At 39.0% G+C, this 18742-nt stretch overlaps 1 protein-coding gene across 4 annotated transcripts in view; it reads right to left on the bottom strand.

Annotated features, from left to right (window-relative positions):
- Positions 1-460: 460 nt before the first annotated feature.
- The window catches only part of LOC149141746 (uncharacterized), a 132617-nt gene continuing 114335 nt past the window's right edge, over positions 461-18742 (bottom strand). For all 4 annotated transcript variants that reach the window (XM_089448301.1, XM_089448300.1, XM_089448303.1 and 1 more), the window contains 6 exons: positions 4693-6191; positions 4077-4568; positions 3540-3950; positions 2904-3413; positions 2417-2770; positions 461-2281 (listed from right to left, as the gene is read on the bottom strand). In XM_089448301.1, coding sequence (XP_089304427.1) covers positions 677-2281; positions 2417-2770; positions 2904-3413; positions 3540-3950; positions 4077-4568; positions 4693-6191 — 4871 coding nt within the window. In that variant the 3' untranslated portion in view covers positions 461-676. The remainder of the gene's footprint in view (positions 2282-2416; positions 2771-2903; positions 3414-3539; positions 3951-4076; positions 4569-4692; positions 6192-18742) is intronic.

Here is an 18742-nt window from a genome sequence, read left to right as displayed (position 1 = left end):
GAGAACATCAAATTTACAATAGCTTTTGTATTAAATCGGTGATCTTCAAAAACATTCAACTGAACTGTTCTGCAGTGAGGCCTTCCAGAGAAGTCAAAATTGACATTGTGTGCTCAAATTCATTGAAGTAAGTTCCAAGTTCCCTGGAACAGTTTTGCTTCAGAGAACATCAGAATTCACCATGCTCATGCAAAAGGCTTAATATCCATGTAAGCCTTCACTGTTGGGCACTAACTACCAGATCCATGTACCTGACTATAATGAAATTGAAAGGGAAAATACAGCATCTAATGAAATTAAATAGACATGCCTTCTGTCACATCACAAAAAATGTAAATGTTCCCCACTCGCAAATTACAATACTATTATTGAACACAACTTGTTTTCAAACACAGAGTCAGACATGTAACTGTGTATGCAAGAAGTGTATATTTAGTAAAAGCTCATTGCTAAGATTGAAAAAACATAAAACCAATGTCATGCCATGGCTTCCACAATAGCCAGGCTAACCAGTTGATTCAGCTCTAATTGAAGAACCTTTAAAATGATACAAGATTATCTAACGTACAATTCATCCAAGTCCATAATGTTATGACCAAAAATAACAGTCAATGTATTAACAAATTTCATTCCATGTAATGTACATACTGCATACACCTTTGCCTCAGTCTCAGGATTACAGTGAGAGTTTAAGTTTCACAACTGCATCATTTTCATCCGATTGTTCAATGTCTTCTGTAACTTTCACCCAAGTATTTCCTTGCTTTCTATACTGAGGAATTGAAAGACTCAAAACAGTAGAAATTCCCTCCATAGAATCATCATAAATTGACATAGACCTGGAAGTACTAGCACCATCATCAAGCATAAAATTATAGGGCCTTTGCAATGAAGATTGCTCAAGTAGTGACAATGTCTCGCTAGTTGAAGTCCATTGCCCATGCCCTTGTTCAAGGTTGAAGTCCCAGTCATTTGCACTGGACTCACCCTGTCCACAATCACCATCCTTAGAAGGAAATAATTGAAGGCATTTTAGTGAATTGGCACTAGCCAGCATTGAGCTTGAACCATTGCACCAGTTTCTCACTTCTGGAATCACATGTTCTCCTTGTCGAAAGTTTGACACATTATCATTCCTTGAATTCATAGGATCTGAAATATTGGGGTGTGTAGATATATTGGCGTGTATAGGTACTGAACAAGTTGTTTCACCACAACAGTTCTCATCTGAAAATTTGAGATTGCAGGCAGTTAATTTATTTAAATCCTGCGAAGAAGCATGATCATCATCTGCTGCAATTTCATTCGATTTAATCTTGGAAACTTTCTTTTTGACTTCCAGTGAGCAAGTCTCAGAGTTCATCAATTGTGCAGAATAAATTTCCCCATTGCATGATCTATCATGATAATCATTCACTGGGGCCTTTGCTTTATAAACAGTGTCAGTGATATCATTTTCTCCACTTTCAGAATCTTTGTCTGCTGTTGGCTTTTTGTACCTAGAATGTACAATAGAGGAATCCAAATTGGGTAACTTAACCTGTTGACAAGACAATAGATTCCCTGTAGCCTCTTTCTTTCCATTTTCTCTTGAAGGTGAGGACTGTGTAGTTGATTCTGAATGTGAATTGCCATAGGAGAAACTGCTAGAATTTTTCTCATGCTCCTTGTGCCTCATGGTTCCTGAATACCTGTTACGATGGCTATGATGCCCACTATCCCTTGCTCCATTTTCTCTTTGTGCATATTCTTTGTCCACCTTCCTCATATCTTGTTTTTCCCAACTACTGTTTTTACCCTTCTCTCTCATGTCTTCCCTTTCTTTGCTACAGCTGCTACCCCTGTCTCTTTTACTTTCAATTTCTCTATTACTGCTTCTACCCTTTTTCCTGGCATCTCCCAATTCTCTACTAATGCTTCTATCCCTCTTTCTCCTAATTTCCTTTTCTCTCTTGCTGCTTTTATCCGCTTCTCTGTCGTCTCCTTTTTCTATATAACTGCAAGTATCCCATTCTCTCCTATCTTCCTTTCTCCTCCTACTACTATAATTGTAAAGCTCTTCTTTGAAACTCTTGCTCTTCCACATCCAGGGTGAATTTCTAGTCCTGTGTACATCTGTGTTCATGGATACAAGAGAACGAGAGCGTTTGAACTCACCGCTTCTACTGCTTCTATAAGCATGGTCTCTTTTAAGATGACTTCTGCTGCTATCCTTTGTTGATGACAAATAAGGTGAGTGTTGCCTGCTTTTCTCTATTTCATTCTGAAATTCAAGTTGGTCCTACATAACCAAATCCCGCATAAAATTATATTCTAAATTTCAGTTTTCTGATAACACATTCTTATAATTCCTTTAAACATAACCAAGCAATTCAGTTAAAATTGAATTGTAACCTACAAAATTAATCATCATTACCAGATGTTTGATTGGACGGACTGAAGATGTCCGCAGAGATTTCTCAGCAGCAAGCTCAACACTGGGTGGAGAATCTGCAGAGGAGAGTGAGTGATTCCCAGAAATGGGTGGGTATTCTGAATCACACTGGGAAGGTTTCATTGTAACAGTCTCAACAGAAGGTGGGTGATCTGAAAATGAAAAAGGGTGATTAATAGGTGCAAAAGAACAAGATCGATTGAATTTCCTGCTCCCATAAGCATGGTCTGTTTTAAGATGACTTCTGCTGTCATTTTCTCTTGCTGAAAAATAAGCTGAACGTTGTTTGCTTGTCCGTATTTCATTTTGTACTTCGCGTTCAAGGTCACTTTTGTCCTGCATCATAGAATCCTAAGTTCAATTATATTCTACATCATTTCACTTTTCCTGAGAATGCATACCCTAAAATTCCTTTACATGCCTGAACAATTCAGTTCAATTCTGAACCTACAAAATTAATCATCATTACCTGGAGGTGCTCCGATACCAGACGTTTGACTGAATGAACTGAAGAGGGCAGCTGAGATTTCTCAGCACCAAGCTCAAAACTGGGTGGATGATCTGATGAGGAGAGTGAACCAATCCCAGAAGCATGCTCAGAACCAGGAGAGATTTGTTTAGAAAACAGAGAATGTTTCTCAGCAGTATGCTCACTACCAGTTAGACAATCTGAAAAGGGTAAGGAATGTTTCCCAAAAGAAGGCTCCAAACCCGAAGGGTATTCTGAATTAGACAGGGGAGGCTTCATAGCAACAGGCTCAGCAGCAGTTGTACGGTCTGAAGATGAAGGGGGGCAATGCATAGACGCAAAAGAATAAGAGCATTTGAACTCTCTGCTCTCATGAGCATGGTCTGCTTTAGTATGACTTCCACAACTGTCATCTTCTCTTGATGGCAAATAAGCTGAGCAATGCCTGTTTGGCTGTACTTCATGCTGAATTTCAAGTGGAGGGTTAAGTTTATCCTTCATCACCAAATCCTACATCAAGTATAACATATTCTACATCATTTTATGTTTTTTGAGAACGCATACCTTAAAAATTCATTTTAAGGTTCCCAAGCAGTTCAGTGAAAATTGTACACCTACAAAATTAATCATCATTACCTGGACCTGTTCAGGTGCGCGAACTGATGAGGACAGCAGAGAATTCTCAGCAGTAAGCTTAAAACTGGGTGGACAATCTGAAGAAGAGAGAGAACAATTCCCAGAAGCAGACTTAAAACTGGGTGAGCAATGTGTAGCAGACAAAGGATACTTCTCAGCAGCAGGCTCACTACCAGGTGGGTGATCTGAGGAGGGCAGGGAATGATTCCCAAAATCAGGCTCACAACCAGGTGGGTATTCTGAAATAGACAGGGGAGGCTTCATAGCAACAGACTCATAAGCATGGTTTGCTTTATTATGACTTCTTCTGTCATCTTTGTTTGATGACAAATAAGCTGAATGTTGCCTGCTTGGCTGTATTTCATGCTGAACTTCAGGTTGAAGGCCAACCTTCTCCTTCAGCACCGAATCCTACATCAAATTATAATATATTGTACATCATTTCAACTTTTTCTGAGAATACACATGTTAAAATTCCTTTAATGCATCCAAGCAATTCAGTTAAAATTGTAACCATGCAAAATTAATCATCATTACCTGGAACGGTACAGACACCACATGTTTGTGTGGATGAACTGAAGAGGGCAGCAGAGAATGCTCAGCAGCAAATTCAAAACCGGGTAGACATTCTGAAGAGTAGAATGAACGATTCCTAGAAGCAGTCTGAAAACTGGGTGAGCAATTAGCAGAAGATAGAGGACGCTTCTCAGCAACAGGCTCACTTCCAGGTGGGCGATCCAAAGAGGACAGGGAATGTTTCCTATAAGCGGGCTCACAACCAGGTGGGTATTCTGAAATAGACGGGGGATGCTTCATAGCAACAGACTCAACAGCAGGTGGGTGGTCTGAATATGAAAGAGGACAATGGACAGATGCGACAGGAAGAGAACCTTTGAACTCCTGTTCTGCTTTAATATGACTTCTGCTGTCGTTTTCCTTTGATGACAAATACGTTAAATGTTGCCTGCTTGGCTGTATTTCATACTGAACTTCAGATTGAGGATCAAGTTTGTCATTCACCACCAAATCCTACATTAAATTATAAAAGAATTCATCATTTCACTTTGCCTGAGAATACACACCTTGGAATTCCTTTTAATTTATCCAAGCAATTCAATTAAAATTCTAGACCCACAAAATTATAGATCATTACCTGAAGCTTGTCAGATGTCAGACGTTTGATTGGATGAACTGAAGAGGGCAGCAAAGATTTATCAGCAGCAAGCTCAAAACCGGGTGGACAATCTGAAGAAGGCAGTGAACGATTCCCAGAAGTAGGTTGAAAACCAGGTGGGCATTGTATAGAAGACATTAGAGGCTTCCTGGCAGTAGGCTCACTACCACGCAGACGAAATGAAGAAAACAGGGAATGATTCCCAGAAGCAGGCTCAAATCCAGGTGGGTATTCTGAATAAGACACGGGAGGTGTCGTAGAATCAGACTCAGCAGCAAGATAGTGGCCTGAGGAAGAAAATGAGAAATTCCTAGAAGCATGCTCAACACCAGCTGGGTGTTCTGAAGGAGTTGGTGGAGGCATTACAGTTGCAGGCTCAAAACCAGGTGGGCATTCTGAAGAGGACAGGGGATGTTTCAAAGAGTGCTGAAAACCAGGTCGGCAATCCGACAAAGTTGGGTGAGGCCTTACAGAAGCAGGCTTAATACCAGGCAGATGATCTGAAGAGAATGGGATTTGATTTGAGAATGTAGCCTTAAAGCCAGGTGGGCATTCTAAAGAAGATGGGGCAGACTTTGAAGTAGCATGCTCAGTAGAAGTACCCTTAAAACCTGGTGGGCATTCAATTGAAGACGGGGCGGACTTCCAAGTAGGATGCTGAGTACAAGTAGTCTTAAAACCAGGTGGGCATTCTAAAGAAGACTGTGCAGAATTCAAAGTAGCATGCTGAGTAGAAGGTGGATGATTTAAAGCTAGATGAGGAGGATTCCTAGTGGCAGGGCCAAAAACAGGTTGAAAATTTCTATAAGGTGGCAGAAACTTAACAGGGGCAGGCCGTAAACCAGGTGGAAACGCCATTGACTCCAGTCCAGTACTAGGCATACAGTTCCAACCTTGTGAAAAAGATCCGGGTAACAAATTTTTATTTGGCAACTCTTTTCCCTCTGGCAACCTAAATCCAGGTGCTAATTCCCTTTCCTCCATTTTTTTATGGAGCCGAAAGATGCTGCTGTTCTCATGCATGGCCTCAGTAGACTTTCCAGCAATATTCCTGGAAGTACCTGGTGAATGATCAAAACCAGGTGGTAGCTCAGACCCTGGAGGAGACACTAACTTGGAATTCTCACAGTGACTCAAGATAGGTTTTGAACTTGATGGAAGAGATGGCTGAGAAGCATTTTTCACGATCACATGAGCTAGTTGAGACATTGGTCTCGGTGCTGCTCTTTCTGCCATCCCAATTTCTCTTCCCCCTTCCATATCAACATCCATATCTTCTTCCCCTTCACTACAACCACTGTTATCTGTGCACATCTGTCGCCTAGGTAACATATTACTATTTTCTGCCAGACGTGAACTTAGACCAATCTGAGGAACCTTACTGCCAACATAATTGCAATCTGGAAATGATGCATGCGGATCAGCTGCAGCAACCCCACTTCGAAATACCCCCCAAAGATACATCTGTCCACTGAATCCTGAACATGAACAATTATTTATAGAATCATAAATCATGACATTCAATGGATCAATCTACAAGATAATCTGAAACTTATGATATTACCTAGGGAAAATCATCTCTTTACCAAAACGAAACAAACAGCACGGATGCCATAGAGGCAATTTATCATGGATTGAGGAACATGCATAAGATTTCATGCAGAGAGAGCAGACAATAAATCAAAAAGGTTAGCTTTAGGGTTTTTCCTTAAACTCACTCTCTCTCTATAAAAGAAAATAGGGATATATCCATACATTATTAATAACAAGATACATGAAAGAAGCATAAAGAGAATGTAACCTCTTGTTGTGTGATTCTTCATTTGGGTTGATGTAGCTTTTGAAGAATGCAGTGAAGCTAGGTTTTGCCAGTGCTTAGCATGTGGTGTTGCAGCTGAGGTTGGTTGAAACAATTTTACATTTTCATCTTGGGATGAGTTGAATTGTTGCTGAATTGTTGTGACAAAGTCAAAATACCAAAATGGTAACTAACTCCTAAGAATAATGGTCTCTTTGAAATACTGAAAAGTTTGGAAAAACAATTGCATTGTTATTCTGATGTGATGATATTAGCAGGGGCACATCACTTCATTGATAATAACAAGATAGAAGAGAAAGCATAGAGAGAATGTAACCTCCTGTTGAATTGTTGCTGAATTGTTGTGACAAAGTCAAAATACCAAAATGGTAACTAACTCCTAAGAATAATGGTCTCTTTGAAATACTGAAAAGTTTGGAAAAACAATTGCATTGTTATTCTGATGTGATGATATTAGCAGGCGCACATCACTTCATTGATAATAACAAGATAGAAGAGAAAGCATAGAGAGAATGTAACCTCCTGTGTAACCTCCTGTCGTGCGATCTTTCATTTGGGTTGATGTAGCCTCTGGAGAACAAAGTAAAATTAGGGTTTTATAGCAATCAGCATGTTATGATGTAGCTAGGGTTTGGTATGCTTGTGAAAAGCCTTACTTGGTATAAGCTAAAAGAATTTTGTACTTCCATCTTGGGATGAACTGAATTGTTGTCATATAATCATCTTCCATATGACAGAAATAGATGTGTGACATCAAAATTGATGTGTTTATTGTCCCAAACTGTATTGCAGATTTGATTTTTGGATGCACTTATTGCTGATTTATTATGTTGATGTAATGAACAATTGGGTTGAATGATAAGCTGCTTTAGCAAGCTTAGGGTACTTTCATTGATTGCTAATGTTATTTCTGGATCTCATTTTTGGGTTAGATCTTGCTCTAATGGCAGCTGAAATGATCCAACACTTATATTGTGGTGTCACGTGCTTGTAGGTTACACTAACAAATTTGTTAAGGGAAAACCTGCACTTTTGTAACTGTTAGAGCAAAAATCAGATTGTGCCCTGGTATTGAAAACATCTATGTTGTACATACAGCATTATTTTAGGGATGAATTTTCTCATGTTTGTAGGGCACCCGAAATTCACCATTGTAGCATAGTGGCTTTGCTGAAGTTTCTGACCATTACATGGAGAAGTCAGCTACCTGTGAGAGGGTGCTGAGAACGTAAGATTTATGTGGGTGTGACGCCTATGAAAGCTCCAATGATTGGAGCTGATCCAACCTAAGATAGACATAATTCCTTGTGAGAGATTCACGGGTGTAATTCCCATGATACTCCAATGATTGGACTCGTTTGTACCTGAAATTTTCAATCCATTACATGGCAAATTCAACTGTGTGAGAAGGAACTAATAACAAGGATTTTGGTGGGTGTGAAGCCCAGGGTGCCTCACTGACTGTAGCATGTCGGTATGCCTCAGATGGTTGATTTGTGCGATTTGGACCTATGATAGGTTGTGGGTGTGATGTTGTAGATGCTTCAGTGATTGGAGTATGTTATTATGCTCAAAAGGGCCAATTTGGACCTGTGATATGTTGTGGGTGTGATGCCCTACGTGCTCCAGTGATTAGAGTATGTATTTCAACATGGTAGGAAAGTTGCTTTGCTAGAGTTTTCTAGCCATTACATGGAGAAGTCATCTACCTATCAGAAGGAGCTGAGAATGGAAGATTTCAGCTAGAGGGATGCCCAAGAAAGCTCCAACGATTGGCACTGAGCGAGGTCGGTGAGTGTGATGTCCATGATACCCCAAGATTGGAGTTGTTTGTACCTGAAATTTTGCACCAATTACATGGAAAATTCAACTGTCTAAGAAGGAACTAAGAATAGAGGATTTCAGTGAGCGTGAAACCGAGGATGCCCCAATGCTTAGAGTGTATTGGTATGCCTGAGATGGGTGATTGGATAATTTGGACCTGTGATAGGCCGTAACTTGTCGGTGTGATGCTATAGATGCTCCAATGATTGGAGCATGCTGTTATGCCCAAGGGACTGATTTGGACCTCTGAGATGTGGGTGTGATGCCCTAGAGGCTCCAGTGATTGGAGTATGTTGTTATGCCCAAAGGGGCGATGCGGACATGTGACGGTTGTTTGTGTGATACTTTTGTTCACAGCAGCGATGGAAGAGGTTGATATGCTTGAGATGGATAAGGAGAAACGGTCATGTTGTTTCTACCCATGGTAAGAAGAATTCCAGTCATGGGACTTATTTTAGGAGCCACTAGAAGAGGTACTATGCATTGTCCAGAGAAGAAGAAAGGTAAGAGTAAGCAACAGCAGGAGCAATTTGCAGGGAGTGTAGAGATTGTTGCTATAGTGAATGAGCTAGCATCTCAGATTGAGACTGCCTTCTCTATGGTTTCTTGTCTTTTAACCAACACCATTTCCCATGTTGGGTGTTACGTGCACAATAAACCATCAGGGCATGTGATCTTAAACCAGAAGATCTTCAACAGATTTTGAGAACAATATGCCAACATGGAAGTGGAGTTGCGTGATATTGTCACATATCTAGCAACTGGAATTGAGCACATATTTCTCCATATGCCTTCAGGTGATGTTTTATTTGTACCCAATTTAAAGAAGAAGCTTCTTTCTGTCTCAACCATCACAGAATTGCAATGTATAGATGAGTCCAATGATCAACACTATAGCCAAGACCATCCTTGAAGTTTGGCTAGAGGACCTGTTAATACATTAAAGATTGAAATTCAAATGCATGATAATGGGAAGTTGAAAGCCTTCCAATCCTTAGGAGGCATATGTAGAGCAAGCATTGTGGGATGCCATGATGGAGGAGCATCATGTCTAGGAGACAATTTTGAAAACTATTGTGGAACCAATGATTGACGCCAAGCTTGCAACCAATGGGATTTTCAAAGAGTACCAAGACACGTTTATTTTTGAAGGAATTTCTTAGAAAGAGCGAAGTTGACCATGACGGGACTATTGCTTCAAATGCCTGATGATTCTCTCAAAAAGCAGGAGTTGACCCTGTTGAGGCTTTTGCTTTAGTTGTCAGAGATGCATGGGAAGGATACCCATATTTACAAATTGATGAAGGCCTTCGAAGGGCTAATTAATGCACCACGAGCTTGGTACTCCAAGATTGTTGAGTTGTTGGTGATGTTTTTTTGGAAACGAAGCATCAGTTTTTTTGGAAACGAAGCATCAAAAGCATGATTTTTCAAAAATCTTCAGAAGCAAAGTATATATATATATATATATATATATAATTTTGCATTTATATTCCCAAAAAACATCCAAAATACTAAATTAGTTGTACAAGATATGAAAACATGCATATTCATACATAAATCAAAATAGATATGGCATCCATAGTACATCAATGACTAATTATTCGAGCATCAACCATCTAGATTCTAGTAATTACAAACAGAAATCAAATTTTTAAGCATATCACAGATACTAGAAAGTAAAACATTCCAAATAAATTATCTAGCAAGTTAGCAACTGTCAACATGACCAAATAGTGATGTTTACAAAATAGGCCACCTGGCCACCACCAACTACACATTGAATTAGGAAGACTGAAAAGTTTACATTCATAATGCTAAAGTCGTAGACTCTAATCTATCCTCTACAGACTATGACAAAAAAAGTAGTGAACTGTGAATCTATCTACTAATCTCTACTCCTTACACCACCACGGCCACTATATGAGCCTCCACATGGTGGCAGTGAAGAAGATGGTGGCCATGGAGATGAAGATGAAACCCCTATTGCTGCTGCTGAAGACTGGAACATGGGGACAATGGCAATGGATGGCGGTGGCATCTCAACACAATCATCATCATCCTGGATAAAAGCATCCTCCAACACCTCTATATAGAAAAAGTGTTCACCACTTGCGAGAGAACCCATATTGCCAAACGTTGTAGATGTGGAGTATCATTGCCATGCATGTTCCACCATTCTGGAGAAGGCAAATTCCCTCGATCTCTAACAACATGATTGGTCCCAAATGCACCAGTTGCAAGGATATAGGGGCTTAATTGTTTTCATATGGAGTCACACTCCTCATTAGGGACTAATCTTCCAATGCTTTCATATAACAAGCCAAAACTTCTAGATCATGGTGTGGTTTTCTCCTAGTCCCCCACCAAGTGTTGGTGTTGAAAGCCATAATACATGATGGTATTTAGGTGTAAGAACATATGCTAAGGCATGCAATGGAATGTTTAGCATTTCCCAACGTTTTTCCACCTTTGCTGAATATAATTGTACATGTGATATCACTAGGCTCAACAATGTCTTTAATCTGCCCCAACATGCTATCCATATGCTCTTACACCTCACCTATTATTGGCCAATTGAAATCTGCAAACTTGATCATGTAATAAATTGGCTAGGTGAATTACAAAACATATTTAACCTATCACCAAAAGTAACTGTCAAGAACAATGTCTTTCACTATATTAGCACCATCTCTATTAGTGGTCATCTCATCCCATGAGTCAAACGTCACCATATCACTTAAATCTTGTCTCACCTTCAATAGGCACCTAAAGGTGAGGTAGTAGCTTGCAAATCTAGTTTTTGAAAGCTTAAGTAGCTACAACTTAACGTAGGTGCCTTGAAAGTAGTTGACCATTGTATGCCCTGTGACATATTAAATGAGTTGCTTGCCTCTCTTGTATAGTTGAATCCATTTTCATTCTTTATGCTTCACAATGGCATGCATCAATAGGTTCAATGTCTGCACCAAGCACTCGAGTCGAGTCCAGTCAATGATTTTTCCTGCTCTCTTACAATTTGTTGCATTATTAGTGATCACTTGAAACTCATTATTAGAACCAACATCATTAATTGTTTTCAATATGAGATCTGCAATGTTTTGAGAAGATGCGGTGATGGAGGAGTCGTCATGACTTGTAAGAAACATTGCACCGCTAGCAGAAACACCAAGAATATTTATCAAATGTTGGTTTCTAACATTTTTCCAACCATCTGATATCATGGATATCCTGCAATCTGCCCACTCATTTATAAACCGTGTCAAAGCTCTATGAATCTTTGCTTTCTCTCTGTCTAATAACAAAGTTCTAGCTTTCTCATCGTTGGCACTCTTGTATCCTTTTGGGACTTCGTTGATGGCCTTAACCAAATCATGCCAGTAAGGAGAGTAAAGAATATTGAATGGTATACCACAAGCACTAAGAAATCGAACCACTTTTTCCTCTGCATCATTCCTCTCACCAACATTCAGTGAATCTATGTTTGCTCTTCTAGATTCAGAGGTTCTAGAAGTACCAAGAGGAGATGAGGTGTGGCCACCAAATCTAGAGGTTGTACTTGCATCGAATTGAAGCTGTTGTTCCTTACTTTGACTTTTTTGAGCAGCCTCCTCTATTTTGATATATTTTTGCCTTTGTTCCATTAATACCTTAGGGCAAACCGAGATCCCTATAAGTATCAGTGGAAAAGTGTCTCACGAGGGGCACTATGCCTCATAGCCCAATTTTTATCTATTTTGTCACTTGGACAAGGAGATCACATTTGCTGCATGAAAATATGTAGTGGGGCATAGAATATGTAATGTTGAATAAAAATATGTCAAGTGGATGAGTTAGCACTTGACGGTGTGTAGTAAAATGCGGTATAGATGAGTTGGGACTTGTGTGCATATGCCTACCTACTTGTCACATGTTGAGTGCTCCACTTATGGACTCATTCTCCATTTGTGGTCTAATCTAGGGTTAGGGTTTTACCTTCCTTGTAACCAACTCCTCTTACTCTATAAAAGGAAGGAAGAACACATCACGTCATTATTAAGAATGAGAAGATAGAAAAGAAATCATCAAAAGAATGGAACCTTTTATTTTGTGGTTCTTCATTTGGGTCAATGTAGCTTTTTAGAGAATGAAATGAACCTAGGTTTTTTATGCTTGTGAGAAACTTTGCTTGGGATAAGCTGAAATGTTTTTGCATTTCCAGCATCAAGATGAGCTGAATTATTGTAATTGTTAGACACCTAATCCTACGAGATTAGGGGCAGAATATGTAAATATGTAAATAATAAAATGGAGTAATTTGAAGAGACCTTGGAAAGGGAACCCCAAACGTCACTTTGATGTATTTATATTCATGTTCAGTTTAATAAAATTCAGATTGGTGGTCCAATAAATGTGAAAATTTCGTCTATTGAAATCCTATTGCAACAACTGGTATTAATTCTTCTAACTGATAAATTAATTATTCAGTTTATTGCTACGGCAACATCGAATCAAACACATTACAACTTTCACAAATAAAAATTCTGCGGAAAATAACTAGCGCTAAAATCTGAGAAAATACTAGCACACACAATAAAAATGACATCGTTATTTTTGCACAAATGTCCCCGAAAAACCCCAACTTGGGAAAATCGATGTCGCAGATGAGGGTTTTATTATTGTGCAGCAGTGAAATTCTGAGTACAATCTATGGATGCCAAAATGGCAATCCAAACAGCAAGAAAATATGGCCAAAATTATCTAAGTGAATTACCCTTCTACCACAAGCAACCCTGGCACAACTTCCCTCAGAACATTCGTCCCCCTGGACCCTCTGCGCAATGCTTGCGCTAATCCTTGGACGTCTAAGCCTGTAATTGCCTCTGATCAAGTTGTTATGCCTGTCTCTGCTGCGGAAACTGATTCTTCGATCCTCTAGAAGACTTTCCTGGCCTTTGGACGCTGAATCGATTTTTCCTCTAGCCAAATCGAATTGCTTTTCTGAAGCGACTGTGCAATCCTTTGCACAACTGCCTCATTGGGAATAACTTGGCCTCCTTGTTGCTACCTCTCTAGATCTGGAAAACTTCCTCCAAACCACTATCTCTGCCCCTCACTATCTCTGCTTCGATCTCTTGCTCTCCAGCAACTGTTTCTGCTCTCTGGAAATCGAACTGTTGGTGTGTGTTCTCCATGTGCCCATCGATCCCTTCTTATATCTTCCTATTGGGACTCCAATGGCCAAGATTAAATCTTAAATGGCTCAAATCATTTCTAGATCGACCCATGTGAATTTCTGGAGAATTCTCACCTTGACTTAATTAATTCTGATTAATAAACCAGTTTTCCTAAGTTTAGACTTCGGAAACATTTAAAAATTGGTTAATAATCTAATTAATTCATCTCTATGTAGAATTTCTAAAACTGATTTATGGGTTCTGGAGATCTCATGTATTCTAGCCTCTCCACCAAATTTCGTGGGTAGAACAAGTCTGACAGAAACTAACAATACATTTTGGAGTTACCATCTTGGCCTGACATGGTATCAGAGCACACGTCCCAAATTTAGTCCTTTGCCCATTGTAACTCTTTTATGTCATGGTATCCAAGAAGAGGTGGAAATGCAATCTCGACAAAAGAGGTGAAAACGTAATCTCAACAGAAGAGGTGGAATCAAGCTCATTCTATTCTATTCATAAGCAGTTTTATTTATGAGCATTGGCAGAAAAGCGAACATTATGAGCATTGGCAATCAAGCTTCATTATGAGAAGCAAACGTTATGAGCATTGGTAGAGAAGTGAACATTTATGAGTGTTGGATGAGACAGAGATAACAAGCAGAAATATAAGAATGAGCACACAGTTACCATAGTGAGAGAAGGGGATTTTAACAAGCCAAGGAATTGGTGGCGTTGTCAAGAAGAGAGACAACTTGATCGTTTGGATAGATTCAGTCACGCAAAAGCTCTTCGTGAATTTGATAATGAAATTCCACATCTTAAGGGGGGGATCCCTACCCTAGATCAATATGTGGAATCTCCTTCTGAAACACTCTCTTCCCATCATGAATTTCCAACCACTTCTTCAGATCAGGAAGATCCTTTGAATGATGTGATTGAGAGGACTAGAAGGCTAAATCTTGATGCAACCCCATCTCAGTCAACAAAGCAACTAAACCATCTCAGAAATTAGAGCTATTAGGCATGATGTAGAAGCTAATAGAACCAAAATGGACATCCCTCACAGTTTTTGTCAAGGCCCTCTATCCAACATACTCTCACTATCTTGAATCCTTACAAGCTAGTGCCCAACTCAAGGACATTACTTCTGACACTCCTGTGGAGAAATTTGTAGGACAGGAGAAAGTTTTTGGGAAAAGGAAGGTAGCTTCTCAGTCTCTTGGAGAAGTTGTGTGCCTAGCACAAAAAGAGAAGAATCAAACACTAGACTCTTCCAAAGGAAAAGGTGGTAGAAGAGGGAGTGGAAAGAACAACAGAGGCAGGGGGTAAATATCATCAAAGAGGAAATCATGGCCTCCACAATATTTGTTGTAATAGAAATGGACATAATGCATCCACATGCAAACTCCCTTGGGAAAGAATCTAGCAAGAACGAAAGGAAGAGAAAGATAAAACGCCAAATCCAAGGAAACGTAAAGCACTTGAATCTGCCCATGATAGTGTTGCACATTGAGATATTGGAGTAACTGAAGACCTATTTCATACTTCATTTTTTTTAAAGACTAGAGTAACTGGGAAAGATTTTTTTGAAGACTTCAGTGACATTGTAGATGGAGCAGTATATTTTGCAAACAAGTCAACACTGAAGCCATCCAAACTTGGGGCCATCAAGCTCAAACTGCCCAGACTTCTTGACTTTCTTTTGCATGATGTTTTTTACCTCCTTGAGTTGCAGAGAAACTTGGTGTCCCTTGTTCACATTTGCCAACAAGGACACTCCATTATGTTTGATAGAAAAGTTGAGGTGAGAAAAACATCAAACAACATAGTTGTCATGATTGGAATAGAAGAGGAACAACTATTGAAGCTGCAAGGAACATTTGCTCGTGCACAGAACGTGCATACAATGAAGGTACATAGCCATCCAGTGTTCTATGGCATGCAAGATTTGGGCATTCTTAATTATGACAGTGTTCGTTTATTGAAAATAAATGGTGTTTCTTGTTTGCCAACCATTCCAAGGAAACTAAAGCAATGTGATGCTTGTAACCTAGGAAAACATAACAAACAACCATTTCATTACTCTGTTTCCAAAGCATGTAGAAATCTTGCACTGATTCATTCCGATTTGTTTGGCCCTACACATGTTCCTTCTACAAAAGGAAATAAATATATGATGGCTTTTATTTATGATTACACCAAGATATGTTGGGTTTATTTATTGAAAAGCAAATTTGAAGCTTGGAAACTTTCATGCATGGACTGAAAAATGATGCACAATCTCATATTGGCTCTATTCGTACTGAGTAATGGAAAAGAATATACCTCGAATGAATTTGAAAACTATCTTCGCCAACATGGGATTCAACATCAAACAATTATGCAATACAATCCTCAGCAAAATGGTGTAGTTGAAAGAATGAATAGGACTATCTTAAAGACTTAAATATGGTTCATCCAATGAAGTTTTTCAAAAATATAAAGTTGATGTTTTGGATTGATGTGGTTCTATGTGCAGTATATATTGAAAATATATGTCCATCCGTGTTCTCAGAAACAAGACTCCTTATCAAATGTGGTATGGCCACATTCCTTTGGTAAGGCATCTCAAGATCTTTGGTTCCAACTGCTATGCCTTGATTCCTAAGGAACAAAGAAAAAAACTTGGTGCAAAAATTCAGAAGTGTATCTTCTTGGGGTATCCAGATACCACAAAATCATATCGTCTCTACGATTAGGTAAATAAGAAGTTTATACTATCCAGAAATGTGATTTTTCTTGAATCTTCCAATACTAACAATCTTCTTGAGTGGCAACTTGATCATTTGGAAAGATTCCATCATGCGAAAAAAAATCATGAATTTAATAATGAGATTCCACATCTTGAAGGGAGTATCCATATCCTAGATCAATTTGTGGAATCTCCTACTGAAACACTCTCTCCCCATCATGAAGTTCCAACCACTTCTTAAAATGAAGAAGATTATTTGAGTGATGTGATTGAGAGGATTGGAAAGCTAAAACTTGATGCCACCCCATCTCAATCAACAGAGCAACCTTGACCATCTCAGAAAGGTCCTCCAAAATGGCTCACAAAACACTTGAAAGTGTTCATCTTGATGAGTTTGGAAAGACAGGAAGTTAAGAACTAAAAGTTTCACTAGACAAAATGGAGGTGATGTAGATGATTCTAATTCAGTTGATGATATGGATGTTTCTAATGATTGCGATTAAATTTGTCTATTAATTTTGAACCAACTTCCTTTAAAGAAGCTACTTCTCAAGATGAATGGAAAGAAGCAATGCAAAAAGAATATGATGTTCTCCTAAAGAATGGAACCTAGAAGTTGGTGCACCCTCCATTTGGAACAAAACCAATTGGTTGCAAGTGAGTCTTCAAAAACAAGTATAAATCAGATGGCTCGCTTGACGAGCACAAAGCAAGGCTCATGGAAAAAATATTTGCACAAAAAGAAGGGGTCGATTATGAGGAGACCTTTGCCCCCACAACAAAATTGGCTACCATCTAGATGCTCTTTACCTTGGTAGCTCGGAATGGATGGAAAATCCATCAAATGGATGCAAAAACTATTTTCCTGAATGGAGATATGAAAGAAAACGCTTTTATGTCTCACCAAAAGACTTTGTTGTGAAGGGACAAGAACAAAAAGTATGCAAACTCATCAAATCCTTGTATGGCCTAAAACAAGCATCGCGGGCCTGGTATGAAAAATGACTGAGCACCGTCTAAAAATAAATTTCAAACACTTTAATCTTGATGATGCAACTTTATTTGTCAAGAAAGTTGGAAAAATTGTTGTCTATCGTGTGGTATATCTAAATGATCTAATGATGACAAGGAACAGTGAATTTTATATTGCATCCATAAAGAAAGAATTGAAGAAAGGATTTGCGATAATAGATAGAGGCATCTTCACTACTATTTAGGCATTGAAGTGACCCAACTTCTGAGATATATACTCCTCTCTCAAAATAATTATATTCGAGAATTGTTAAACAAGTTTGGCATGGTTGATTGCAACCCTTTGTCCACTCCAATGGAGCAAAATTTAAAGCTCACATCTAAAGAAGGAAATGGATTTTAGGATTCAACTAAGCATAGACAACTTGTAGGAAGTCTTATCTACCTCACCACTACTAGACTAGATATTTCATTTGATGTTGGAATCCTTTCCAAGTTTATGCAAAAGCCTTGTGAGGGACATTGGTCTATTGCAAAAAGAGTTCTAAAGTACTTGAAAGGTACTCAAGACTTTGGACTCATATACAGGTGGATGACTTTAGCTTGAATGGATATTTTGATTCAAACTTTGATGGAGATAAGGAAAATGGAGTATGTACTTTAGGTTATGTTATAACTTATAAGTCTTGGATCAGGAACTGTCTCCTGGAGGTCACGCAAACAATCAGTTCCAGCACCACAATAGAGGAAGAATATGTGGTAATTGTCGAAGCAACCAAGGATATTGTGTGGATTGGGAAAATTCCTGAGGATTTGCAGGAGAAACAAGTGAACTCTACTGTGTAATATCCTCTCCCAATTGATGGGCTAATGGAGGAAAAAATAGTTTATCTAACGCCATAGGCTTTAGTCTTGATAAATAGGTAAAAACTTAAATTTTCCTACGTTGGGGAAACATTGGGAAAATTTTGGATTGGTTTGGGCTAAAAAACCCAAAATTGGTGGTTGCACCCACAACCCCTCACATTATGGAGCCCATGGAAAAATCTATAAATAGAGAAGAGTTGAGATCAAATCTATAATCATCAATTGTGGATCAAATCATTTGTTTCTTGAGCTGGAGCTCTTAAGGTTTTAAGACCCCTTCCCTTCTACTAATTTCGGTGGTGAAAGATTCCACCCTAGTTAGTCTTATTTTTCTCTTCTTCTACTTTTGTTCTACCAACAGGAATTTCTCTATACAAGGAGTAGCAAGGTAGATTTGTGGAAGCATCTATGATAAAGCAAGTCAAGCCACTTTTAAGTTGGACAGACTTTCTCTGAGGCAAATTAACGATTCTCCTGAAGCAGTTGAGATCTATAGCACAGATCAAATTCTGAGGCACCCTAAGACCATCTGAGGCAGACAACCCGAGCTCTCTAAGGCAGATAGGTGAGGTTCCTCAAATATCTGGGGTATCTTGTAGCCGCATGTCTAATTCCGAGCAAGGTCACCTGAATTTCTCCGAGGAAGTGCTCTGAGGT

Source organism: Pinus tabuliformis, chromosome X (assembly GCF_031772625.1).
Source record: "Pinus tabuliformis cultivar Carrire ecotype Pingquan chromosome X, CPIR1, whole genome shotgun sequence".
In the NCBI taxonomy this organism is placed as follows: domain Eukaryota; kingdom Viridiplantae; phylum Streptophyta; class Pinopsida; order Pinales; family Pinaceae; genus Pinus; species Pinus tabuliformis.
This window is presented reverse-complemented; position numbering and strand designations above follow the sequence as displayed.